Here is a 27,605-nt window from a genome sequence, read left to right as displayed (position 1 = left end):
AGCATTCCCAGCAGTGTCACCTCTCCAGTGAGCAGCTCAATCATCTTGTAGGTGAGTTCTAGGATCTTCTGGTCATTGATGTCCTCATGTATCAGGGGGTGAGGTGGAGGCCCTGTGATTGGGCTCAGGGGTCTTCCCCATCCCTCAGACACAGGGTCCTGACAGCGCTCACTAGAGGTCTTCTTCACTACTGTGTAATCCTGGTTATGGAGAGACACATTAATAAATCTCACTACAGACATTTCCAGAGTCCTCACCTCTCCAGTTCTGTCCATCTGTTATTCCCATAGATAAGAATGATGTAATGTGACGTCATCAGAATCTCTCACCTCTCCAGTAAGCCGGAAGAGGATCTCTAGGGTGAGGGCTAATATCCTTTTTGCCCTCATTTTCAGCTTGTCCATATCGATCCCTTGATGGGTCAATCAGGAAAATTCTCTTATATTGAAGATTTCCACTGAGAGGATTCAATATTATAGGGACCTGAATGGGAAGAAGATGAGGATATAACATCATAAAGATCCCATGTAATAACACAATTATAGGAGATAATAAAGGGAACATATAAGGTGATAGAACGTGTAGATGTTCTATTCTCAGATCATATAAACTGAATGTCATAAACATCACCCACTTGCTGCACTCGTGACTTGGATGTGATTGTAAAGGGGGACTTCGATTCTCACAATCACTTGTCCATTCAACTACCACAATAGGCTGAAAATGAGCTAAGGGCCTCCCACAGTCATCTCACACTTCCACACCACACTTCTTGCAGCCATCACTCACCATTTTGATAGGCCACCAAGACTCCTGCCCTGGGTGGCACACTAGCTCACATGCACAGATAACTTTTCAAAGCACCGATAGGTACTTCTTGCACTTTGGCATTCACTGGGTAAAAAAAAGCTGTACTTTTCCTCTTTGATCAGACTACAAATAAAGTGCAGTGTATAAAAAATGGACTAATAAATAACCTAAAATTTACACACAAGGAAAAATAGTACAATAATAAACGGGATAAACACAGAAATGTCTTAGGCTATGTGCACACGGTGCGGGTCCGCAGCAGATTTAGGTGCGTTGTATAGTACCATTGTTTTCAATGGTAAACTGGAAAACGCTGTGCACATGCTGTGGATTTTTCCGCCCGGTTTTGCTGCGGTTTACAATCCGCAGCATGTCAATTCTTTTGTGCAGAAACGCTGCGGTTTCACACCTCATCCATTATGAGGTGTCAAACCGCAGGGCAAAACAGCAGGCAAATCCGCAGATAAACCGCAGGACTTTAATCATGCGGATTTATCTGCGGATTTTACTACAAAATCCGCACCACCAAAAAACTCTGTGTGCACATAGCCTTATGGATTGAACCTTCTGATGGAGGAGATCACCACAGAAATAAGGACAGATCTACTATTCACGTCGTCTCTCCTGGATCTGACAATGAGTTTTTCTGGAGGAGATATTGTAAAGTGTCTAAGATGAGAGGAAGATGAGTAATTGTATGCACAGAGAGATGGTAGAAACACTTGATATTATATTTCTGTGATTTCCTGACACTGAAAACTCTGGCTGCTTTAACACAGAGAAGCAATTATGGTATGTCTCCCGATTACAGATATACCTGTGGATGCTGCTGACATCAGATTTCTGATATGGCATCAAAATATTGCATTATCATTGTGCCATGTGATGCTGGAGACGTCCAGTCTACATCAGGGACAATTATCATTGCCTTTGATGTAACACCCACAAGTGCTTCTCACTAAATTAGAATATCATCAAAAAGTTAATTGATTTCAGCTCTTCAATACAAAAAGTGAAACTCATATTATACAGAGTCATTACACACAGAGTGATCTATTTCAAGTGTTTGCTTCTGTTAATGTTGATGATTATGGCTTACAGCCAATGAAAACCCAAAAGTCATTATCTCAGTAAATTAGAATAATAAACAAAAAACACCGGTAAAGGCTTCCTAAACGTTTAACAAGGTCCCTTAGGTCCAGGGTTCCCCAACTCCAGTCCTCAAGGCCCACCAACAGATCATGTTTTCAGGATTTCCTTAGTATTGCTCAGGTGATAATTGCTTCACCTGTGCAATACAAAGGAAATCCTGAAAACATGATCTGTTGGTGGGCCTTGAGGACTGGAGTTGGAGAACCCTGCCTTAGGCTGTTTCAGTAGGCTCCACAATCATGGGGAAGACTGCTGACTTGACAGATGTCCTGAAGGCAGTCATTGACACTCCACAAGGAGGGTAAGCCATGAAAGATCTTTGCTAAAGAAGCTGGCTGTTCACAGAGTGCTGTATCCAAGCATATTAATGGAAAGTTGAGTGGAAGGAAAAAGTGTGGTAGAAAAAAGTGCACAAGCAACCAGGAAAACCGCAGCCTTGAAAGGATTGTTGAGAAAAGACCATTCAAAATTTTGGGGGAGATTCACAAGGAGTGACCTGCTGCTGGAGTCATTGGTTCAAGAGCCACCACACACAGACGTATCCAGGACATGGGCTACAATTGTCACATTCCTTGTGTCAAGTCACTCATGACAAATAGACAACGCCAGAAGCGTCTTACCTGGGCCAAACAGAAACAGAACTAGACTATTGTTCATTGGTCCAAGGTGTTGTTTTCAGATGGAAGTAAATTTTGCATTTCATTTGGAAATCAAGGTCCCAGAGTCTGGAGGAAGAGTGGGGAGGCCACTATCCAAGCTGCATGAGGTCTAGTGTGAATTTTCCACAATCATTGATGGTTTGGGGAGCCATGTCATCTGCTAGTGTAGGTCCACTGTGTTTTATCAAGACCAAAGTCAGCGCAACCGTCTACCAGGAAATTTAAGAGCACTTCGTGATTCCCTCTACCGACAAGCTTTTCGGAGAAAGAAATTTAATTCTCCAGCAGGACTTGGCGCCTGTCTACACTGCCAAAAGTACCAATACCTGGTTTAAAAACAACAGTATCACTGTGCTTGATTGGCCAGCAAACTCACTTGACCTTAACCCCATAGAGATTCTATGGGGTATTGTCAAGAGGAAAATGAGAGACACCAGACCCAACAAAGATGAGCTGAAGGCTGCTATCAACGCAACCTGGGCTTCCATAACACCTCAGCAGTGCCACAGGCTGATCGCCTCCATGCCACGCCGCTATGATGCAGTAATTGATGTAAAAGGAGCCCCGACCAAGTATTGAGTGCATTTACTGAACAAAAATCATTTTTCAAGCTGGTATAAAGTATTCTAATTTACTGAGATAATGACTTTTGGGTTTTCATTGGCTGTAAGCCATAATCATCAACATTAACAGAAATAAACACTTAAAACAGATTACTCTGTTTGTAGACTCTATATAATATATGAGTGTCACTTTTTGTATTGAAGACCTGAAATAAATTAAATTTTCGATGATATTCTAATTTAGTGACAAGAACTTATATTTGCTAATGAGGAAGCACAGAGTAAAAGTTTGCTCTTCCAGAAAATGTCAGCTACTTACGGTACTAATTTATTGATCACAACTCATAACATGAAACAAATTGACCTGCTGAATAAGATATCTCCTCCATGTTCTCAATCACTAGCTATGTTGGTCACTGCATCAGCGACTGATTGGATGTAGAGATTATGTATATTAACCTCTTCACAACATATGACGTATAAGTACGTTATATGTCGTTTCTCCCCCTCTCATACGGGCTCTGGCACTGACCATGCATCTTTTCAGGCACATGACAGCTTATCTGATCAGCAGTCAAGTGCCCCTAACAGCCACGGGTAGATTGTAATTTCACGACCGAGATTCCTGCTAACATGTTAAATGCCGCTGTTAATCCCTGACATCGGCATTTAACATGCATGTGCCGGAAGAGCGTCATTAACTCCACCCATCGGATCCCCTGTCACATGATCGCAGGGCGCATACATTTGACATGACAGAACACCCCCATGGTTGTCATTGCCGATCTGCTATGAGCACCGCCCCGTGGCCGGCGTTCATAGCAGATGAACATTTCTGCTACAGATAGCAGGGCTGAAGCCTTGCTTTGTGCAGCACAAGCGATCAGATTGCAGCTTCAAGTCTCCTTAGGAGACTATTGAAGAAAGTAAAAAAAAATTTTTTAAAACAATTTTAAAAATTTAAAAAATATAAAATATCAAATCACCCCCTTTTAACCCATTCAAAATAAAACAATGAAAAAGTAACAACACATATTTAGTATTGCCGTGTTCGGAAAAGCCCAATCTATCAAAATATAAAAAGAATTAAGCCAATTGGTAAACTGCGTAATGAGAAAAAAATTAAAAACATTAAAATTAGGTTTTTTTGGTCGTCGCAACATTGCTGTCACGACCAACAGGGGTCAGTTCAGCGGACGGCACAACACACACACAACAGGATGGAAAAAGGGAGAGGAAGGCCCTAAAAACTGGGAACAAGGAATGGAGCACCACCAAACAGCCTGCGCCTATCCCTAAGCTCCCCTAATGCCCTATGTGGGTCCTTCCCCCTGCTGCCATCACGTGCCTAGTCCTTGGCTGTCACCTCACTAAACCCTGGCTAGTGCACTGGCCGGCAAGGACACTAGCATCACCACTGCAGATGATACAAACACAGGGGATAGTGACAAGAACGAGACAGACAAGGCAAATAAACAATGAAAACTTAGCTCAGCTTCTGCGGCAAGCTCCACACAGCAGAGGATACGGAACCAGGACCTCAAACATCTGATACACAGATGGCATCAGAGGAGCTCCCAACTCAGAGGCTGGTCTTGAGAGAAAAAACACTCTATTACCAACAGTCAGCTGATGCATCATGGGGCTATTTAAAGATGGTGGGAGTTGTCACCACCCACATCAGCTGACCAGCAACACAGCAACAGTCAGCTGATGCATCATGGGGCTATTTAAAGATGGTGGGAGTTGTCACTACCCACATCAGCTGACCAGCAACACAGCATCAGCCAGCAATGAAACTGACATGGAACCCTTGCTGGCACGAACGCAAAAAACAATATTTAAATTAAATCAGAGCCATAGCTGTCACGAACCCAAAAATGAATCGTTGATTCGTGACAATTGCAATAACGGGCGATAAAAGGATTGTATCTACCCCAAAATGTTAGCAATAAAAACAGCTCGACGCACACAAAATAAGCACTTACCCAGCCCCAGATCCTTAAAAGTGGAGACGCTATGGGTCTCAGAAAATGGCGCCTACAAACGTATTTTTTTTCACCACTTAAATAAACCAGTCACAGAAGTAGTCACAGAAGAAGTAAGCAGGCTCCTTGCAGCTTCTCGCCCAACCACTTGCATCAGTGACCCATTTCTGTCACATCTCCTCCAGTCCCTTTCCCCTGCTGTCACCCCTCACCTAACTAAAATATTTAACCTCTCTCTCTCTTCTTGTATCTTTCCCTCCTCATTTAAGCATGCCATCATACATCCACTACTTAAAAAACCACCCCTCGACCAAAACTGTGCCGCTAACTATAGACCTGTCTCTAATCTTCCCTTCATCTCTAAACTCCTGGAACGCCTGGTCCTGTAGCTATGGAGGGTGGGGTTGTTGCTACAGAGGGCATGTTTTTAGTAGCGTAGGAGGAAACGACCAGTTGTCATTTCAATGCCATAACACACCCCGCCTTGGACGTTCTGTTAAGAATATCTACAAAACCATGCAAACTAGTGACATAGTAAATTACTTATTGTCACAATTCTGCAGCCCAGATATGCCCTGAGATTATGTGAAAAGCCCGGACAACCCCTTTAATGATTCTGACCAAGAAATCATGGCCTTGGCCACCCATGTTGCGGCGAATGAGGGAGAGAGTGCCGACCCTATTGTCTCAAATACTGAGCGAGCCAAGCTCTCTCTGAGACGATCCATGGGATCCTTAATAGAAGAACCACTAGGTATGGATAACAGGGTTTTAGAGGCTAAGCGTGACACAGGTGAATCCACCATTGGGGATTCCGTCCATTTTTTACGGAGGTCCGGGGCAAACGGATACCCCGCTTCGAACGCCTTCTGACCCAAGAAGCGTCTGTTTGGCCATTGCCTGTGTCGCTGCACTATGTCCTTGAACTCTGGGTGACTGCAAAATACTCTATGCGGCCGCTTAACTCGCTTAAATGCCACCTTATGGCCTGAAGCCAAGGTGAAATCATCCTCAATCCCCAAGGTATGGTTGACGGCTTCGATGAGGCTGTCCATTGTTTCACGAGACCCCAGAGTATCCAGATCAAGGGGTTCGTCTGAGTCAAAATCTGAGGTTTGCTCGCTATCGACCACTGGCGACGGGGAGCGAGAAGCAGAACTCACGGATGCCAAGGCACCGGCTGGACTGGGCGACACCGTGTGGGCTCGTTTCCCCCGGGTCTGCCTGGGGTGAGAGAGGCCCCTGCAGGCCGGAGGCTCTTGTGAGGTGGAGGACCCCTCTAAGACAGGCGTGCCACTGTCCCTGCCAGTCTGGGGCACGAAGGAACTCGATTGCCCTCGTTAGCGATGCCATGGACTGCGACAGTGAAGGGCCCACTCTGCGGGACTTGGTACACTGGTCCCGGTCGCAGGGGAGGGCTCCTGGGCGCGTTCGGAATCGCAGGATTCGCATAATCGCTTGCTCTGTGCCCGCGGAAAAGCTGCCCGACAAGAGATGCATGCAGTGTGTAGAAACGTGTGCGTCTTCGCTTTTTTGGACATGCTGTATCTGCCAGGCATCAGCACTGCAGACCGTTGGAGGGGAGCACTCCTTGTTTTCCCGTAGCGTGGCCTCACGGGCAGCACTTACCACAGTCCTGTGTCCCCACGTGTCCTGGACGTGCCGGGCGTTGCTCCAGCTTCAAGGAAGCGCGCGTCACAGCGCGGCAAAAGAATAGCTTCGGGGTACTTCCGGCTTGCGGCCTAGCACTGGTCCGAAGCCGGGGGCTCAATTTCTTCGGCGCCCGCCCAGGACACGAGGGGCGGGTCGCCGGAAATGACGCACGGCAAGGAGGCGGGACTTCCGAAGCCGCAGGCTCGATTTATAGTGCATGCCCGCGACGGGGGGGGGGGGGGGGGGGGACTTTCTTCGGCTGCTGCCCCGACCTCCAATGAACAGGCTAAGGGCTCCAGCCCTGTGGATGTCGCCGCAGGAGCCCTCCCAGGACATCCTCCTCCGTGACGAATCTTCAGCTTCCCCGCTCAGGTAGATGGGAGAGGGGCCACATATAGGACGGTGCAGGCACCCTAGCTCCGTCTTTCCCTCCAGGGGTGAGGAGAGGGACCATCCACCGCCTTGCAGAAACGCAGTCTAGCACTAGTGGAGCAGTGGAGGCCGCACGGACTATGCTTGTGCCTCTGTACAGCCCATGGTTTCAATACCTAGGGGTGGTCAGAGCTAAGTCCGGCATTCTATCCCACGTCGCGGGAGAGGATACGTGGAGTCGACACTCGCACGTGCTCGCCCGTTGTTGGTTTGGGGAGATCGGCCCCTTTCAATAGGGTCCATCGCCCCTGTCTCATCTTTATGGGAAAAAAAAGAGTCTGGAGAAAAAACAGACGCGTGCCTCCAACGGACACTAAGCAAAAACTGATTTCCGCCTGCAGTCGGGACAATGGTGTATACGGCGGCGGCGAAGTTAACCTCTTTTTTTTCACTTAGTGTCAGCCTCCAGGTGGCAGTAGCATACACCCACAGTACCTGTGCCCCCCAATGAGGCGAAGGTGAAATATATAGGTTTTATTACTAGATGTAATGAAGAAAACTACAAACTGTAAAATAAATCTCGTGTTTTCCCTTATTATCTCCAATAATTGTATTACTACATAGGATTTCTATGATGTTACATCAACTTATCTTATTCTCATTCATATCGCCACAATATTGGATCCTCTCAGTGGAGAACTTCTATAAAACATGAATTTCCTGATTAACCCATCAAGGATGGATAGAGACAGGAACAAGATGGCGGAGAGGATATTACACCTCACCCTAGAGATCCTCTTCCAGAGGTGAGAGTAACTTACGACATCACATTACATCATTCTTAACTATGGGAATAACCGATGGACAGAACTGGAGAGGTGAGGACTCTGGAAATGTCTGTAGTGAGATTTATTAATGTGTCTCTCCATAACAAGGATTACACAATAGTAAAGAAGACATTGTGATAAAACACTCCGGGATCGCCTTTGCTGGGGTCAAAGGTCACGTGCGTTCAGCATGAAACTCAGGCGCACAGCCGGGGTCTGGGTGTAACTGACACTGGGTCAGGTTTATTAATGGTGAAAGCAATGCATAAAGGAAAAAAAACATAAAACAAATCCTTGCCTGTCCGTCACTAACTAAACAAAGGACACCCTAACTACCAACTGGCGGCCTTCTCCCGTCCAGCCAAACCACAGTTGCAGTGGGCACTGCTTTCACTCACGTGTGTCTCTCACACAGACAGGCTCTCTGTGTTCCCAGGCTGAGACACTCACACAACCACCTGGCATCCTTTTATATACGCCTCCCATTATTCATTAGTAACCAGGTGCGATACTGACCAGACTAGGCCACATAGGAAAGGTATCTGGGCGAGATATACCTGCCCTCATCCACTATTCCCACATGATTCTCACATATCCCCCCCCCCCCCTCTGCTCAGACCACTCTGGTCGAGCAATGACACCCGCTAAACAGTGCACTCGGGACAGGGCATCTGCATTCCCCATCTGTACCCCTGGGCGGTGCTCCACCGTAAAAGTGTAGGCCTGCAGGGCAAGGAACCAGCGGGTCACCCGGCTATTCCGTTCCTTGTTCAAGTGCATCCACTTGAGAGGGGCATGGTCAGTGATCAGCCTGAACTTTCGGCCCACCAGGTAATATTTGAGGGCCTCTAGAGCCCACTTAATGGCTAGGCACTCTTTTTCTATGACTGCATACTTTTGCTCATGTTTGTTCAGCTTCCTGCTGAGATAGAGGACTGGGTGTTCCACTCCGTCCCTCACTTGTGACAGTACGGCCCCGATACTGGTATCAGAGGCATCCGTTTGTACCACAAACTCGCTGCAGAAGTCCGGAGTCACCAATACTGGTTGAGAGCAAAGTGCCCGTTTTAGGCTATGGAAGGCTTCTTCAGCCGCTAAACTCCCTTTAATCATGACGGAGTCTTTCCCTTTTGTAAGATCCGTCAGGGGGGTAGCGATGGCTGCAAAATTGGGTATGAACCGGCGATAATAGCCGGCGATCCCCAGAAAGGCATGCTCCTGCTTCTTGTTGACAGGTTGCGGCCAGTCCTGAACCGCCTGAATCTTATCGAGCTGGGGTTTAACAATACCCCTCCCAATTACATACCCCAAATACGGGGCTTCTTCTAGCCCGATGTGACATTTCTTGGGGTTCGCGGTTAGACCTGCCTCCCACAGGTCGTCAATCACAGCTTGTACTTTCTGGAGATGAGTCTCCCAGTCCAAGCTGTAAATGACAATGTCATCCAAATAGGCCGAAGCGTACTGCTTATGTGGCCTCAGGACTCGATCCATCAGTCTCTGGAAGGTCGCCGGTGCCCCGTGCAGTCCAAACGGCATATACACATACTGAAATAAACCTTCCGGCGTAGCAAATGCCGTCTTTTCTCTGGCAGCCTCCGCCAGAGGGATCTGCCAATACCCCTTTGTTAGGTCTAGGGTCGTAATATACCGGGCTTTTCCTAACCGATTTATTAACTCGTCGACCCGGGGCATAGGGTAGGCATCAAATTTTGAGACCGCATTCAGTTTCCTGAAGTCATTGCAGAACCGGATGGTGCCGTCCGGTTTAGGAATTAGCACAATCGGGCTGGACCAAGCACTGTGCGATTCCTCAATGACTCCTAACTCTAACATTGCCTTCACTTCTCGGGAAACGGCTTCTTGGCGCGCTTCCGGGATTCGGTAGGGTTTTATGTGAACTGTGACACCAGGTTCCGTTACGATGTCATGTTTCATTAGCGTAGTCTGCCCGGGTTTTTCTGAGAAAAACTTTTGGTTGTGAAGTAGAAACTGCCTGACCTCAGTCTTTTGCCGCTCCGAGAGAGTCTCTGCAACCCGTACCTCCGGTACGGTATGCGAGCAGACGGGACGGGCCAGCTTCGCTGACAAGGCAGACCGATCTTTCCAGGGTTTTATCAGATTTACATGATAAATCTGTTCAGGTTTCCGTTTACCTGCCTGGTATACTTTGTAGTTTACTTCACCAACTCTTTCCTTAATCTCAAAGGGGCCCTGCCACTTTGCCAGGAACTTACTGTCCACCGTGGGGACCAGGATCAACACCCTATCTCCGGGTGCAAGCGTACGGATCTTGGTGCCCCTATCATAGATTCTTTTTTGGGCTCCTTGAGCCTGCATCATGTGTTCTTTGATGATAGGCATAACAGCCGCAATACGGTCCTGCATTTGTGTGACGTGATCTATCACCGTTTTAAACGGAGTGACCTGACCCTCCCAGGTTTCTTTTGCAACGTCTAACAGTCTGCGAGGACGTCGGGCGTACAATAACTCGAAAGGCGAGAATCCCGTGGAAGACTGGGGTACTTCCCTGATGGCAAAAAGCAAATACGGAAGTAAATAGTCCCAGTTCTTCCCATCCTTGTCTATCACCTTTCTCAGCATCTGCTTCAGAGTTTTATTGAACCGTTCGACCAACCCGTCTGTTTGAGGGTGATACACGGATGTGCGTAACGGTTCGATTTGTAACAATCAGCAGAGCTCCTTCATTACCCTGGACATAAAGGGGGTCCCCTGGTCGGTGAGTATCTGTTTTGGTATACCGACCCGACTAAAGACATGCACCAATTCCTTGGCAATCGTCTTGGTGGCCGTGTTACGCAAAGGGATGGCCTCCGGGTAACGAGTGGCATAATCCAAGATGACCAGGATATGTTGGTGTCCACGTGCAGACCGTGGAAGGGGCCCAACTAAATCCATCCCAATCCTTTCAAATGGGACTTCAATAATAGGTAGGGGTACCAAAGGGCTACAGAACCGGGGCTTAGGTGCAGAGGCTTGGCAGTCAGGACAAGACTCACAATGTACACGGTTATCGTGATGCATGCCTGGCCAAACAAAACAGTGTAATATCCTTTCGGTGGTTTTCTGGACTCCCAGGTGACCTCACATCACATGTCCGTGGGCCAGGTCCAGCACCTGCCGCCGGTAGGGTTTTGGCACGACTAATAGTTGCACCGTGTCTTCCCCCTTTTTCTCTATCTGATAGAGTAAATCATTCTCCAGGACCATGTAAGGATATGCCAGCCTAGAGCCAGGTTCTACGGGTACCCCATTTATCACTTTTACATTTGTCCTAGCCTGAGAAAGGATAGGATCCTTTATTTGCTCGCTTTGGAAGTCATCTTTCTGAACTTCTAAATCCGGCAAACGGGGAGGTGGATGGCTGTCGGCCTCCACCTCTTCCCTGGTCTCCTCCGTATCACCCGCCATGACTGAAAACGGGAACTGCAGGTCATTTCCAGCAGACTCTTCCCCCGAGTCTTCCGGGGAGACCTCTTCCAGGGGTTCGGGACCCACACGCGCCCTGGGAGAAGAATCATGTACACTATTACCCGAGGGCATCAACTGATTCTCCCACAATTGCCAGAAGTGGGGAAAATCCCAGCCCAAGATAACATCATGCAATAACGCAGGGACGAGTCCCACTTTATGTTGCACAGACCCATAGGAAGTAGTAATGCATATGACCGTGGTGAGGTACGAACAGGTGTCTCCATGCACATACGTTACAGAAAATTTGTCTGATGGTCCAGTCGGGGCTGACACCAGACTGGCCTTCACCAGAGTCACCACACTTCCCGAGTCTAACAATGCCACCACATTTTTGCCATCAACAGTTAAATCACACAAGTGTTTTTCCACATCCTTTTGACCGGCATTCACACTCACTACCCGTGCAACCATAGACATGCGGTTTTTAGAGTCTGTGACGTCGCACTGCATGGGTTCAGTAGTGACCGGACAGTTCGCAGCAATGTGGCCCATCTCTTGGCAGCGGAAACACCTAACGGGCCCCTTGCTTAGACCATAGTTCGTTACTCTCGGCCTCGCATTGCGGGCAGTCCCGGTTTCCTCCCCCACTGTCTTAGGGATTTTTCCTTCGCCCCTACTCCCTGGAACAGTCTTACCGGTTCCACATGGAGATGATGAAGAACGAGGCGGGGTAGCGTCGTCTCGGAGTCCTTCCGCCACGGAGTAACGTTCAACCAGATCCACCAGTTGATCTGCCGTCGTAGGATTTCCATGGCTTACCCACTTCCTCAGGGCTGGCGGTAGGGCTCTCAGGTATTTGTCCATGACGACTCTCTGGATTATCTCTGGCGCTGTCAACACCTCAGGTTGTAGCCACTTCTTCGTCACGTGGATCAGGTCGAACATCTGTGACTGCGGTGGTTTATCCGGCTGATAAGTCCATTGATGCACTCTCTGTGCACGGACAGCGGTCGTCACTCTCAGCCGGGCCAAGATCTCGGCTTACAATTTGTCAAAGTCTTGCGCAGCTTCAGGTTCTAAGTCATAATACGCCTTTTGGGCCTCACCGGAAAGAAACGGGGCAATCAGGCCGGCCCATCGTGTCTTCGGCCATTTTTCTCGCACCGCCGTCCGTTCAAACGTGGTCAGGTATGCCTCGAAGTCATCTTCGGTCGTCATCTTCTGCCAGTACCGACTCACGTGAATCACTCTCGACTCTGCTTCCAGGTTAACCTCAGGTAAGCTTGCCAGGCGCTGCGCCACCTGCTGGAGAAGCGAACGATCGGTAGCTGTCATGTCCACCAACTCCTTCAGCTGGGCCATCATCACCCGATTAGCTTCTTGCTGGACGGCGGAGGACTGTACCAGCACTTTCACCACGTCCTCCATGCTCATGCTTCCAACGTGAAGCCCGCGTTCTCCACCACAATGTGATAAAACACTCCGGGATCGCCTTTGCCGGGGTCAAAGGTCACGTGCGTTCAGCATGAAACTCAGGCGCACAGCCGGGGTCTGGGTATAACTGACACTGGGTCAGGTTTATTAACGGTGAAAGCAATGCATAAAGAAAAAAACATAAAACAAATCCTTGCCTGTCCGGCAATAACTAAACAAAGGACACCCTAACTACCAACTGGCGGGCTTCTCCCGTCCAGCCAAACCACAGTTGCAGTGGTGCCCACGTGCTTTCACTCACGTGTGTCTCTCACACAGACAGGCTCTCTGTGTTCCCAGGCTGAGACACTCAAACAACCACCTAGCATCCTTTTATATACACCTCCCATTATTCATTAGTAACCAGGTGCGATACTGACCAGACTAGGCCACATAGGAAAGGTATCTGGGCGAGATATACCTGCCCTCATCCACTATTCCCACATGATTCTCACAACATCTAGTGAGCGCTGTCAGGCCTCTGTGTATGAAGGATGGGGAGAACCACTGAGTCCAATCACGCAGCCTAAAATTTATCACCTCATACATGAGGACATCTATGATCAGAAGATCTTAGAACTCATCTATAAGATGATTGATCTGCTGGCTGGAGAGGTGACACTGCTGGAAATGGAAATGGATTTTATGCAGTAACACTATGAAAGGATCGGGGGATGACGCTATTATTGTTTGCTTCAGGTTCCAATAAGGTATCAGGATGTCACCGTCTATTTGTCCATGGAGGAGTGGGAGTATTTGGAAGGACACAAAGATCTGTACAAGGACGTCATAATGGAGGTTCCCCAGCCCCTCACATCACCAGATAATAGACAAGGCTAAATACACACGGCCTATAATTATCTGTATGTAAAGAATGAATTCAGTCCCTGTATGTGTTTCCTCCAGTTCTATCCAGTAAGAGGACAACACCAGAGAGATGTCCCCATCCTCTTCTTCCACAGAACTGTAAACAAGAAGATCCCAATGTTCTTCAGGATCATCAGGTAGATGGAGAGAAGGTGTCACTAAATCTCCCCTATGATGTGTAGACGGCTGTGAAGGTCTTGTGCTCATCCTTGCTTTATCCACCAGTATTACGGTATATGTTTTATACTTGTGTAATGAGAACGGTGGAGATGGCAGAATTAGAGCTGATCAAAGACGTGACTTCTCCATCTGTGACATTTACAATATTTGTTTCAGGGTAAATGTCTGAACCATATTAATACTACAGAGACATATGTGAGGGGTGATGAGAAGGGTAAAGAGGAGAAACCTACATATGACTACCCAGGTGAGTAGTAAATACAGAGAACTCACAGATTTTTCTCAGTCTCTGAACGTGGCTGCTTTATTGGTCGTATAGTCCGGCCGTATCACAATTGTATGATCACCATTTTATTTCTTGACCACAACATTCTCCTCCACCCAAAACTCTTCAAGTGACTTTGGGCATTAAAAGCCCTTCTATGGAACTTACAACATAGAAAGTACACCTACCAATTTAAATCAGAACATGCAAACCCTTAGCACCCCAGAACTGTAAATTACAAAGTAAAATGTCAGTGCTCGTAACATGTGCTGACAAGAGTAGAGAAATTTGTTTATACGCACACTACTCACAAAGACATGGGTGCAGAGTATAAAAATTGGTTAGGCACACTACAACCATAGACACAGGTGCAGATTAGAGCAATTTGTTTTTACGCATACTACTGCCACAGACAAGGGTACAGAGTATAAAAAATAGGTTAGGCACACTACTCCCACAGACATGAGTGCAGAGTCTAAAAAATAGGTTAGGTACACTACTCGCACAGACATGGGTGCAGAGTACAAAAAATTGGTTAGGTACACTACTCGCACAGACACGGGTGCAAAGTGCAAAGAAATTGGTTAGGCACACTATTCCCAAAGAGGAAAGTAGAAAAACTTGGTCAGGCGTAATACTTCCACAAATACGGGTGCAGAGCAGAGCAATTTGTATTTACGCACTCTACTGCCACAGACACAGGTGCAAAGCATAAAAAATTGGTTAGGCACATTGCTACCACAGCCAGGAGTGCAGGTTGAAAAAAACTGGTTAGTCACAGAACTCGCACAGATACCGCTGGACTCGTGATCAAGCATTTATACAGGCCGGGTCTCGTGGTGCGCCGACCAATCACACGAATGCCAATACATGACATGGCTGTGATGGCTCTGGTCGTGCCGACAGTCTAAAAGCTTATTTATTGGCGGTGCTGCAGCCTTTCAACAAACTTTATTAGGCATCCAAACCCGAACAGTAAACAGGTCTTCTGGTAAAAAGTCTATGTTTGTGCTTCCGGTTCGGACAGTAGGTGTCCGGTAGGAAGCTCGAACTTTACAATTCAGGTTCATCCATTCAAAATAAAACAGATTTAGTCAGAGTCCATTACTGACTACATTAATACCAGCCACCTATATGAATGTTTGTGAGTATGAATGATCGTTCAGCCAACAGTTACCTACACTGGGTGCAGAATTATTAGGCAAATGAGTATTTTGATCACAATATCCTTTTTATACATGTTGTCCTACTCCAAGCTGTATAGGCTTGAAAGCCAACTGCCAATTATGCAAATCAGGTGATTTTCATCTCTGTAATGAGGAGGGGTGTGGTCTAATTACATCAACACACTATATAAGGTGTGCTTAATTATTAGGCAACTTCCTTTCCTTTGGCAAAATGGGTCCGAAGAAAGATTTGACGGACTCTGAAAAGTCAAAAATTGTGAGATGTCTTGCAGAGTGATGCAGCAGTCTTAAAATTGCCAAACTTTTGAAGCGTGATCACCGAACAATCAAGCGTTTTATGGCAAATATCCAACAGGGTCGCAAGAAGAGTGTTGATAAAAAAGGCGCAAAATAACTGCCCATGAATTGAGGAAAACCAAGCGTGAAGATGCCAAGATTCCATTTGCCACCAGTTTTACCATATTTCAGAGCTGCAACATTACTGGAGTATCAAAAAGCTCAAGGTGTGCCATACTCAGGGACATGGCCAAGGTAAGGAAGGCTGAAAAACAACGACCTTTGAACAAGAAACATAAGATAAAACGTCAAGACTGGGCCAAGAAATATCTTAAGACTGATTTTTCTAAGGTTTTATGGACTGATGAAATGAGAGCGACTCTTGATTGGCCAGATGGATGGGCCCAGTAAAGGGCAGAAAGCTCCACTCCGACTAAGATGCCAGCAAGGTGGAGGTGGGGTACGGGTATGGGCTGGTATCATGAAAGATGAACTTGTGGAACCTTTTCGGGTTGAGGATGGAGACACTTTCTTCAAGCAGTGGTACAGGAAGAAGTCGGTATCGTTCAAGAAAAACATGATTTTCATGCAGGACAATGCTTCATCACATGCATCCAAATACTCCACAGTGTGGCTGGCCAGTAAAGGTCTAAAAGAAGAAAAAATAATGACATGGCCCCCTTGTTCACCTGATCTGAACCCCATAGAGAACCTGTGGTCCCTCATAAAATGTGAGATCTACAGGGAGTGAAAACATTACACCTCTCCGAACAGTGTCTGGGAGGCTGAGGTGCCTGCAGCATGCAATGTTGATCGTAAACAGATCAAGCAACTGACAGAATCTATGGATGGAAGGCTTTTGAGTGTCATCGTAAAGAAAGGTGGCTATATTGGTCACTGATTTTTTTTTTTGTTTTGTTTTGAAAGTCAGAAATGTTTATTTCTAAATTTTGTGTTGCTCTATTGGTTTACCTGGTGAAAATAAACAAGTGAGATGGGTATGTATTTGGTTTTTATTAAGTTGCCTAATAATTCTGCACTGTAATAGTTACCTGCACAAACAGATATCCTCCTAAGATAGCCAAATCTAAAAAAAAACCCACTCCAACTTCCAAAAATATTAAGCTTTGATATCTACAGTTGTGGCCAAAAGTATTGACACCCCTGCAATTCTGTCAGATAATACTCAGTTTCTTCCTGAAAATGATTGCAAACACAAATACTTTGGTATTATTATCTTCATTTGTCTTAAGTGAAAAAACACTAAAAGAATTGTCCTAAAGCCAAATTGGATATAATTCTACACCAAACATAAAAAAAGAGGGTGGACAAAAGTATTGGCACTGTTCGAAAAATCATGTGATGCTTCTCTAATTTGTGTAATTAACAGCACCTGTAACTTACCTGTGGCACCTAACAGGTGTTGGCAATAACTAATTCACACTTGCAGCCAGTTGACATGGATTAAACTTGACTCAACCTCTGTCCTGTGTCCTTGTGTGTACCACATTGAGCATGGAGAAAAGAAAGAAGACCAAAGAACTGTCTGAGGACTTGAAAAACCAAATTGTGAGGAAGCATGAGCAATTTCAAGGCTACAAGTCCATCTCCAAAGACCTGAATGTTCCTGTGTCTACCGTGCGCAGTGTCATCAAGAAGTTTAAAGCCCATGGCACTGTGGCTAACCTCCCTAGATGTGGACGGAAAAGAAAAATTGACAAGAGATTTCAACGCAAGATTGTGCGGATGTTGGATAAAGAACCTCGACTAACATCCAAACAAGTTCAAGCTGCCCTGCAGTCCGAGGGTACGACAGTGTCAACCCGTACTATCCGTCGGCGTCTGAATGAAAAGGGACTGTATGGTAGGAGACCCAGGAAGACCCCACTTCTTACCCCGAGACATAACAAAGCCAGGCTGGAGTTTGCCAAAACTTACCTGAAAAAGCCTAAAACGTTTTGGAAGAATGTTCTCTGGTCAGATGAGACAAAGTAGAGCTTTTTGGGCAAAGGAATCAACATAGAGTTTACAGGAGAAAAAAAGAGGCATTCAAAGAAAAGAACACGGTCCCTACAGTCAAACATGGCGGAGGTTCCCTGATGTTTTGGGGTTGCTTTGCTGCCTCTGGCACTGGACTGCTTGACCGTGTGCATGGCATTATGAAGTCTAAAGACTACCAAAAAATTTTGCAGCATAATGTAGGGCCCAGTGTGAGAAAGCTGGGTCTCCCTCCGAGGTCATGGGTCTTCCAGCAGGACAATGACCCAAAACACACTACAAAAAGCACTAGAAAATGGTTTGAGAGAAAGCACTGGAGACTTCTAAGGTGGCCAGCAATGAGTCCAGACCTGAATCCCATAGAACACCTGTGGAGAGATCTAAAAATGGCAGTTTGAAGAAGGCACCCTTCAAATATCAGGGACCTGGAGCAGTTTGTTAAAGAAGAATGGTCTAAAATTCCAGCAGAGCATTGTAAGAAACTCATTGATGGTTACCGGAAGCGGTTGGTCGCAGTTATTTTGACTAAAGGTTGTGCAACCAAGTATTAGGCTGAGGGTGCCAATACTTTTGTCTGGCCCATTTTTGGAGTTTTGTGTGAAATGATCAATGTTTTGCTTTTTGCTTCATTCTCGTTTGTGTTTTTTCATTTAAGACAAATTAAATGAAGATAATAATACCAAAGAATTTGTGTTTGCAATCATTTTCAGGAAGAAACGGAGCATTATCTGACAAAATTGCAGGGGTGTCAATACTTTTGGCCACAACTGTATGAGTCTTTTGGGTTGATTGAGAACATAGTTGTTATTCAATAATAAAAAGAATCCTCTCAAATACAACTTGCCTAATAATTCTTTACACAGTGTATTGTGTATGGGGCCATTAATATTACCCTGACAGGCAGGGATAATACACAGCACTATAGTAGTGCAGAGCATCACCTGACCAACATCATTGGTCTGCATGTTGTATTCGTGTTGTTGAAGAAAGTTTTAAGAATAAGAATTTACTGAAAAAATATCACAGTTATAGCAAAAACAGAAAGACAACATCCCCCGATCTTGATGAAGACATAGAGAAGGCATCCTATATATCAGAGTTATGCGAAAGACCGTATCCTTTATTTTATCTGAGACAGAAAGAGATAGGTAGAGCCTCCTCCATTTTATTTCACAGGAAAAATATATATTTGTACCGTGTTATCCAGTAGATAAAAAACATCATCAAAACTGAGAGTCCTCAGTGGTTGATACCTTTTAATGGCCGATTGAAAAGATGGTAGCAGATCTAATATAATTGCCAATGGGCTCTGTCACAGCTTCCGGCGATTGTTGTGTTGCTATACCACAATCCACCGCGGCCGATAGCTGTGATAGAAACGGCACTGCCATATTGGAACACCCAAGTTATGGGTATTCCGATACGGCAGCCGAGATTCAATGAGCGCCGCGGGATTCAATTCCCCCGCCCCGCCGGCTGAGCCAATGGGCGTTGCCGCGCGGGATTTGTATCACCCGCAGCATCGCACATTGGCTCAGCCAGTGGGGCGGGGGATTACATACTTACCTAACCGGGAGGAGCGCTGCCGCGGCGCTTCTCTTCTCACTGGAGACCGGAGCAGGAGTGCGGTGCCGGAATCGCGCATGCGCATTGCGCTTTCCGGCGCCATTTTGCTGAAGACACATTTGCAGCGTGCCTTCAGCAATAATGCGCCGGACAGCGCGGTATGGGCATGCGCATACTCCGACACCACACTATTCCTCCGGCAGAACGTGACAGCGCTGGAGCACAAGGAAGAATGGTGAGTATAAATGTTTTTTTTTTTTGTTTTTTTTGTATGTGTGCAGCTTAATAGGGGTGAGAGGACCATACATATCAGGATAGGGGGGGTGAGGTTGCATGCATACCAGGATAGGGGGTGAGGGGACCATGCATATCAGGATTGTGGGGGTGAGAGGTAGCATGCATATCAGGATTGGGGGGTGAGAGGACCATGCATATCAGGATTGGGGGGTGAGAGGACCATGCATATCAGGATTGGGGGGTGAGGGGACCATGCATATCAGGATTGGGGGGTGAGGGGACCATGCATATCAGGATAGGGGGTGAGAGGGCAATGCATGCATTCAAATCCTGCGCGGCACCGCTAATTGGCTCAGCCGGCAGGGCGGGGGATTTGAATCCCGCGCCGCTCATTGGCTGAGCGCCAGGGGTGCTCAGCCAATGAGTGGTACCGCACGGCTTTGGCAGGGGATTCAAATACCCTGCCAAAGCCGCGCGGCACCGCTCATTTGCTCAGCCGCCCGCTAGCAGATGTTCATTTCACCGCACTCTCGATGCAATAGCATCGGACCTATTTCTAGTATAATATAAACTGATGAAGAGACCGGAGGAGTCTGGACAGCGGCTATTTGTTCCCATCTTTTCAGTCATTATAATGCATCAACTTCTGAGGACTCTCAATTGTGATTATTTGTTATTTGATTGGATGCGCACAGAGGGGGAAGCCTGTTCCCATCAACACACCCCAATATATCGCTAAGACAGCCAAGGCCTAAGAACAGTGTCATTAAAATTATAAAGTGAAAAAAAGTTTAAATACAGCTACATTGTCTAAAAAATTAAAAAAAGTTTTATTTCTGTGAAAATCAGTTCCCAGAATGTCTCCATTACAATCCACAACCCATAATGTGTGTGGGGGATGGCAAGCACTGTGCTGACATTATACTGTGTGTGTGGGGACGGCAGCACTGTGGGACATTATACTGTGTGTGGGGGGATGGCGGCACTGTGGGGACATTATACTGTTTGTTGGGGGAATGGCGGCACTGTGGGGACATTATACTGTGTGTGGGTGGATGGCGGCACTGTGGGGACATTATACTGTGTGTGGGGGGATGGCGGCACTGCTGGGACATTATGTGTGTGGTGATGGCAGTACTGGGGGGGACATTATACTGTGTGTGGGGGATGACAGCACTGTGGGGACATTATACTGTGTGGGAGGATGGTGACACTGGAGACATTATACTGTGTGTGGGGGGATGGCGGCACTGTGGGGGACATTATACTGTATGTGTGGGTGGATGGCGGCACTGTGGGGACATTATACTGTGCGAGGGGATGGCGGCACTGTGGGGACATTATACTGTGTGGTTGGGGATGGCGGCACTGTGGGGACGGCGGCACTGTGGGGACATTATACTGTGTGTGAGGGATGGCGGCACTGTGGGGATATTATACTGTGTGTGTGGGGATGGCGGCACTGTGGGGACATTATACTGTGTGTGTGGGGATGGCGGCACTGTGGGGACATTATACTGTGTGTGTGGGGATGGCGGCACTGTGGGGACATTATACTGTGTGTGTGGGGATGGCGGCACTGTGGGGACATTATACTGTGTGTGGGTGGATGGTGACACTGTGGGGACATTATACTGTGTGTGTGGGTGGATGGTGACACTGTGGGGACATTATACTGTGTGTGTGGGTGGATGGTGACACTGTGGGGACATTATACTGTGTGTGGGTGGATGGGGACATTATACTGTGTGTGGGGGGATGGCGGCACTGTGGGGACATTATACTGTGTGTGGGGGGATGGCGGCACTGTGGGGACATTATACTGTGGATTTGAATCCCGCGCCGCTCATTGGCTGAGCGCCAGGGGTGCTCAGCCAATGAGTGGTACCGCACGGCTTTGGCAGGGGATTCAAATACCCTGCCAAAGCCGCGCGGCACCGCTCATTTGCTCAGCCGCCCGCAAGCAGATGTTCATTTCACCGCACTCTCGATGCAATAGCATCGGACCTATTTCTAGTATAATATAAACTGATGAAGAGACCGGAGGAGTCTGGACAGCGGCTATTTGTTCCCATCTTTTCAGTCATTATAATGCATCAACTTCTGAGGACTCTCAATTGTGATTATTTGTTATTTGATTGGATGCGCACAGAGGGGGAAGCCTGTTCCCATCAACACACCCCAATATATCGCTAAGACAGCCAAGGCCTAAGAACAGTGTCATTAAAATTATAAAGTGAAAAAAAGTTTAAATACAGCTACATTGTCTAAAAAATTAAAAAAAGTTTTATTTCTGTGAAAATCAGTTCCCAGAATGTCTCCATTACAATCCACAACCCATAATGTGTGTGGGGGATGGCAAGCACTGTGCTGACATTATACTGTGTGTGTGGGGACGGCAGCACTGTGGGACATTATACTGTGTGTGGGGGGATGGCGGCACTGTGGGGACATTATACTGTTTGTTGGGGGAATGGCGGCACTGTGGGGACATTATACTGTGTGTGGGTGGATGGCGGCACTGTGGGGACATTATACTGTGTGTGGGGGGATGGCGGCACTGCTGGGACATTATGTGTGTGGTGATGGCAGTACTGGGGGGGACATTATACTGTGTGTGGGGGATGACAGCACTGTGGGGACATTATACTGTGTGGGGGGATGGTGACACTGGAGACATTATACTGTGTGTGGGGGGATGGCGGCACTGTGGGGGACATTATACTGTATGTGTGGGTGGATGGCGGCACTGTGGGGACATTATACTGTGCGAGGGGATGGCGGCACTGTGGGGACATTATACTGTGTGGTTGGGGATGGCGGCACTGTGGGGACGGCGGCACTGTGGGGACATTATACTGTGTGTGAGGGATGGCGGCACTGTGGGGACATTATACTGTGTGTGTGGGGATGGCGGCACTGTGGGGACATTATACTGTGTGTGTGGGGATGACGGCACTGTGGGGACATTATACTGTGTGTGTGGGGATGGCGGCACTGTGGGGATATTATACTGTGTGTGTGGGGATGGCGGCACTGTGGGGACATTATACTGTGTGTGTGGGGATGGCGGCACTGTGGGGACATTATACTGTGTGTGTGGGGATGGCGGCACTGTGGGGACATTATACTGTGTGTGTGGGGATGGCGGCACTGTGGGGACATTATACTGTGTGTGGGTGGATGGTGACACTGTGGGGACATTATACTGTGTGTGTGGGTGGATGGTGACACTGTGGGGACATTATACTGTGTGTGTGGGTGGATGGTGACACTGTGGGGACATTATACTGTGTGTGGGTGGATGGGGACATTATACTGTGTGTGGGGGGATGGCGGCACTGTGGGGACATTATACTGTGTGTGGGGGGATGGCGGCACTGTGGGGACATTATACTGTGTGGGGGGATGGCGGCATGTGGTGCTAATAAAAATATGGATATCTTATAGCCTACATATTGTAATATATTGTTTATATGCTCTGATATAGTGTGGTCATTAGACCAAGGGTGGAAAGTATTGCAAATATGAAATATGGTTGTTTGAATCCAAACACTATATTGCAATATACTATGGTGTAATATCATTAATGCTGAACTTTGACACTGAGACACAAAGCGTTTGCTCTGTGTCAATACCGTAAGACAAGGAATTGTTCTGTGGTCTTTAAAGCTCTGTGTTTCAAAGATTCATTATCCTGATTTGCACGCAAGTAACCCCTGTTGACAAACAGTGATAGATACTGAATACTTTCACTTGGGGGGTGGTTGATGGGAAGGAACTTTCCAACTAATTCTATGTGGTGTATCCTTTACATATGTGCTAGGGCAATAGGAATAACAACTGTATAGATAATGAATATTTCTGCTGCTTGAACAAGGAAGTCTTGTGCTCGGTAATAGTATGATTCTCGATTGACAAGAGAGACCAAAATGTGATGGTCTCATGTAGCAATGATCATGCATGACATCCATAATCGAGGACCGATTGTGATACATATCTGACATGTATGCGTGTGTGTCTGGGTTACGATAGGTATCCAGTTTTCAGAATAGGTGATTATGGAAGTCATGCTGCCCATATGTTACCATCTTAGAGCGTTATGCTATGAGCATGAAGAGTTAACTTTGCAATAGGCAACATATGTTGAACTGAACAGTGATAGACAACTTTGACAAGTTGACCAGAGGCAAACAGATCCTGGGTTATAATCAGTAGCAAAACAACCCTGATGCATTGTGCTATTGTTAAGAGACATGCTAATGGCAAACAAATCTCTGGTTGGTGCAAACACACTAAGGCTAGTTTCACACTAGTGCTTTTGAGCGCAGCGACGGCCTGCGCACGGCCGTAGCTAAGCCCCGCCCCCTGCCGCGCCTCCGCCGGTAGCTCCGCCTACCGGCGCATGACGCTGCATGCGTCCTGCATCCCCTATCTTTGTCACTGGGGGAGCAGGCTGTGCGCAGTATGCGCTTGGCGGCGCATGCGCCTTTTTGACGGTGCGCCGAGCGCAACCAAACTGCAGCAGGTTGCGTTTGGCGCAGGTCGGCGCACCGTCAAAAGGACGCATGCGCCGCCAAACGCATACTGCGCACGGCCTGCGCCCCCAGTGATAAAGATAGGGGACGCAGGACGCATGCAGCGTCATGTGCCGGTAGGCGGAGCTACCGGCGGAGGCGCGGCAGGGGGCGGGGCTTAGTGGCGGCCGTGCGCAGGCCGTCGCTGCACTCAAAAGCGCTAGTGTGAAACTAGCCTAAGAGGCTATAACAAACAGACCTTGAAGTCTTGTGCAGATTCAAGATTCTGATGCAGACTAAACATACTGCACAGTTGTAATGTGGGAGTGTTGTGTATAAAAAGGTGGACCCTGTGTCAGTAAGGGGGGGACATTTCCAGCGGGGACATTTCCAGAAGCTATCGTGGGTGCACGGTTTCTGTGATGACAAGACCAGAGTATTTTCCTTCTCACTGACACGGCGGTCCCTCCAGTAGAGAAGTGATGATACAATGCTTGGTAATGTATAGTATGGATACTTATTTCTCTATGTACTATAATTCATAATAATTGTATGATTCACATTAAATTAATTAACAAGACAGGGTAATATTATATCTGCCATTCCATTAACTTGGTGTTCTATCATTTAAATTAATCATTGTATAATAAAATTGGGTCATATCCAAGTAGTAGCCTTCTTTAAAGCCGTATCCAAACCTTATTGCTAAACAGTTGGCAATACACGGCACTGTGGGGACATTATACTGTGTGTGGGGGGATGGCGGCACTGTGGGGACATTATACTGTGTGTGGGGAGATGGCGGCACTGTGGGGACATTATACTGTGTGTGGGGGATTGCGGCACTGTGGGGACATGGCGGCACTGTGGGGACATTATACTGTGTGTGGGGGCATTATACTGTGTGTGGGTGGATGGCGGCACTATGGGGACATTATACTGTGTGTGGGGGGATGGCGGCACTGCTGGGACATTATAATGTGTGTGGTGATGGCAGTACTGTGGGGACATTATACTGTGTGGGGGGACGGTGACACTGGGGACATTATACTGTGTGTGGGGGGGATGGCGACACTGTGGGGACGTTATACTGTGTGTGGGGAGATGGCAACACTGTGTGGACATTATACTGTGTGGGGGGATGGTGGCACTGTGGGGACATTATACTGTGTGTGGGGGGATGGCGGCACTGTGGGGGCATTATACTGTGTGTGGGGGAATAGCGACACTGTGGGGAAATTATACCATTATACTGTGTGTGGGGGATGGAGGAACTGTGGGGACATTATACTGTGTGTGGGGGGATGGCGGCACTGTGGGGACATTATACTGTGTGTGGGGGGATGGCGGCACTGTGGGGACATTATACTGTGTGGGGGGATGGTGGCACTGTGGGGGACATTATACTGTGTGTGTGTTGGTGGATGGCAGCACTGTGGGGACATTATACTGTGTGGGGGGATGGCGGCACTGTGGGGACATTATACTGTGTGGTTGGGGATGGCGGCACTGTGGGGACATTATACTGTGTGTGGGGGATGGCGGCACTGTGGGGACATTATACTGTGTGTGGGGGATGGCGGCACTGTGGGGACATGATACTGTGTGTGGGGGGATGGCGGCACTGTGGGGACATGATACTGTGTGTGGGGGGATGGCGGCACTGTGGGGACATTATACTGTGTGTGTGGGTGGATGGCGGCACTGTGGGGACATTATACTGTGTGTGGGGGGATGGCGGCACTGTGGGGACATGATACTGTGTGGGGGATGGCGGCACTGTGGGGACATGATACTGTGTGTGGGGGGATGGCGGCACTGTGGGGACATTATACTGTGTGTGTGGGTGGATGGCGGCACTGTGGGGACATTATACTGTGTGTGGGGGGATGGCGGCACTGTGGGGACATTATACTGTGTGGTTGGGGATGGCGGCACTGTGGGGACATTATACTGTGTGTGGGGGGATGGCGGCACTGTGGGGACATTATACTGTGTGTGGGGGGATGGCGGCACTGTGGGGACATTATACTGTGTGTGGGGGGATGGCGGCACTGTGGGGACATTATACTGTGTGTGGGGGAATGGCGGCACTGTGGGGACATTATACTGTGTGTGGGGGAATGGCGGCACTGTGGGGACATTATACTGTGTGTGGGGGGATGGCAGCACGGTGGGGACATTATACTGTGTGTGGGGGATGACGGCACATTATACTGTGTGTGGGGGGATGGCGGCACTGTGGGGACATTATACTGTGTGTAGGGGGGATGGAGGCACTGTGGGGACATTATACTGTGAGTGAGGGATGACGGCACTGTGGGGACATTATACTGTGTGTGGGGGGATGGCGGCACTGTGGGGACATTATACTGTGTGTGGGGGATGGTGGCACTGTGGGGACATTATACTGTGTGTGAGGGGATGGCGGCACTGTGGGGACATTATACTGTGTGTGGGGGATGGCGGCACTGTGGGGACATTATACTGTGTGTGGGGGATGACGGCACATTATACTGTGTGTGGGGGGATGGCGGCACTGTGGGGACATTATACTGTGTGTGGGGGGATGGCGGCACTGTGTGGACATTATACTGTGTGTGGGGGGATGGCGGCACTGTGGGGACATTATACTGTGTGTGGGGGATGGTGGCACTGTGGGGACATTATACTGTGTGTGGGGGATGGCGGCACTGTGGGGACATTATACTGTGTGTGGGGGGATGGTGGCACTGTGGGGACATTATACTGTGTGTGGGGGGATGGTGGCACTGTGGGGACATTATACTGTGTCAGACAGGGTTGCTGTACTATGGGTGCAATATGTGTTTCCTGACTCCAGGTTCTTCATAGTTGGGTCGTCTGTGTCTATCAGAGGAGAGGGAAGAAAGCGTTATATTTCTTAGTAATGAGGAATCTCCAGCACCTACCTCCACCTGCAGAGCCGCACACCACATATATGACAGGTGCTAAATCCAAGTGAGTAAAGGACCTTTGATGACGCCATGGCCATGTGACCGGAAGTTGACACAGGAAGGGGCGGGGCCTCCCAGTACAGCCTTGATACCGGGAAGCTGTGGTGCTGATGACACTGAGAGGGGGACGGATGAGGGGAGGTTCCTGCACCGGGAACAGGGGGAGTGTGCATGTGTGGGAAAGGATGAGGGGAATAGGGGATGGTACTTGCGTGGGACTTTGTACTGCAGGTCTGCATGGGAAATGAGGGGTGCCGTTACTTGCATGGGGCTGCATTCTGGCAGCCTGCGTGGGAAAGGGGGGTTCTCTTGCTTGCATGGGTTTGTGTGGTGAAGGGGGGGTCCTGTTAGTTGTGTGGGGCTGCATGATGGAGGTCTACGGGGAGGGGGTGTTATTACTTGTATGGGGCTGCCTGCTGAGGATCTGTGTGGTGAAGACGCGGGTCCTGTCATTTGCTTCCTTGTGGAAGGGGTGATGTTATGGCGCTGCGCAGGATAATGTGTGATGCCACTTACATTGAGCTGCATGTGTTGGGAGTGCAGGGAGGTGTAGAGTTACATGTGTGGTGGGTGGGGGCTGAACAGGTCATGTTGGGGGATCTAAA

At 48.0% G+C, this 27,605-nt stretch overlaps 1 protein-coding gene across 1 annotated transcript in view; it reads right to left on the bottom strand.

Annotated features, from left to right (window-relative positions):
• The window catches only part of LOC141051034 (uncharacterized), a 102,632-nt gene extending 75,446 nt beyond the window's left edge, over nucleotides 1-27,186 (bottom strand). Inside the window, exons 1-3 of the mRNA XM_073547833.1 lie at nucleotides 26,956-27,186; nucleotides 330-483; nucleotides 21-200 (exon numbers count right to left, since the gene is read on the bottom strand). Coding sequence (XP_073403934.1) covers nucleotides 21-200; nucleotides 330-404 — 255 coding nt within the window. The 5' untranslated portion in view covers nucleotides 405-483; nucleotides 26,956-27,186. The remainder of the gene's footprint in view (nucleotides 1-20; nucleotides 201-329; nucleotides 484-26,955) is intronic.
• Between the last annotated feature and the right edge of the window lie 419 nt (nucleotides 27,187-27,605).

The sequence above is a fragment of the Dendrobates tinctorius genome, unplaced genomic scaffold (assembly GCF_039654945.1).
Source record: "Dendrobates tinctorius isolate UK_male_01 unplaced genomic scaffold, ASM3965494v1 ptg000155l, whole genome shotgun sequence".
In the NCBI taxonomy this organism is placed as follows: Eukaryota; Metazoa; Chordata; class Amphibia; order Anura; family Dendrobatidae; genus Dendrobates; species Dendrobates tinctorius.
The sequence above is the reverse complement of the archived record's forward strand: the minus strand, read 5'-3'. Positions and strand labels throughout refer to the sequence as shown.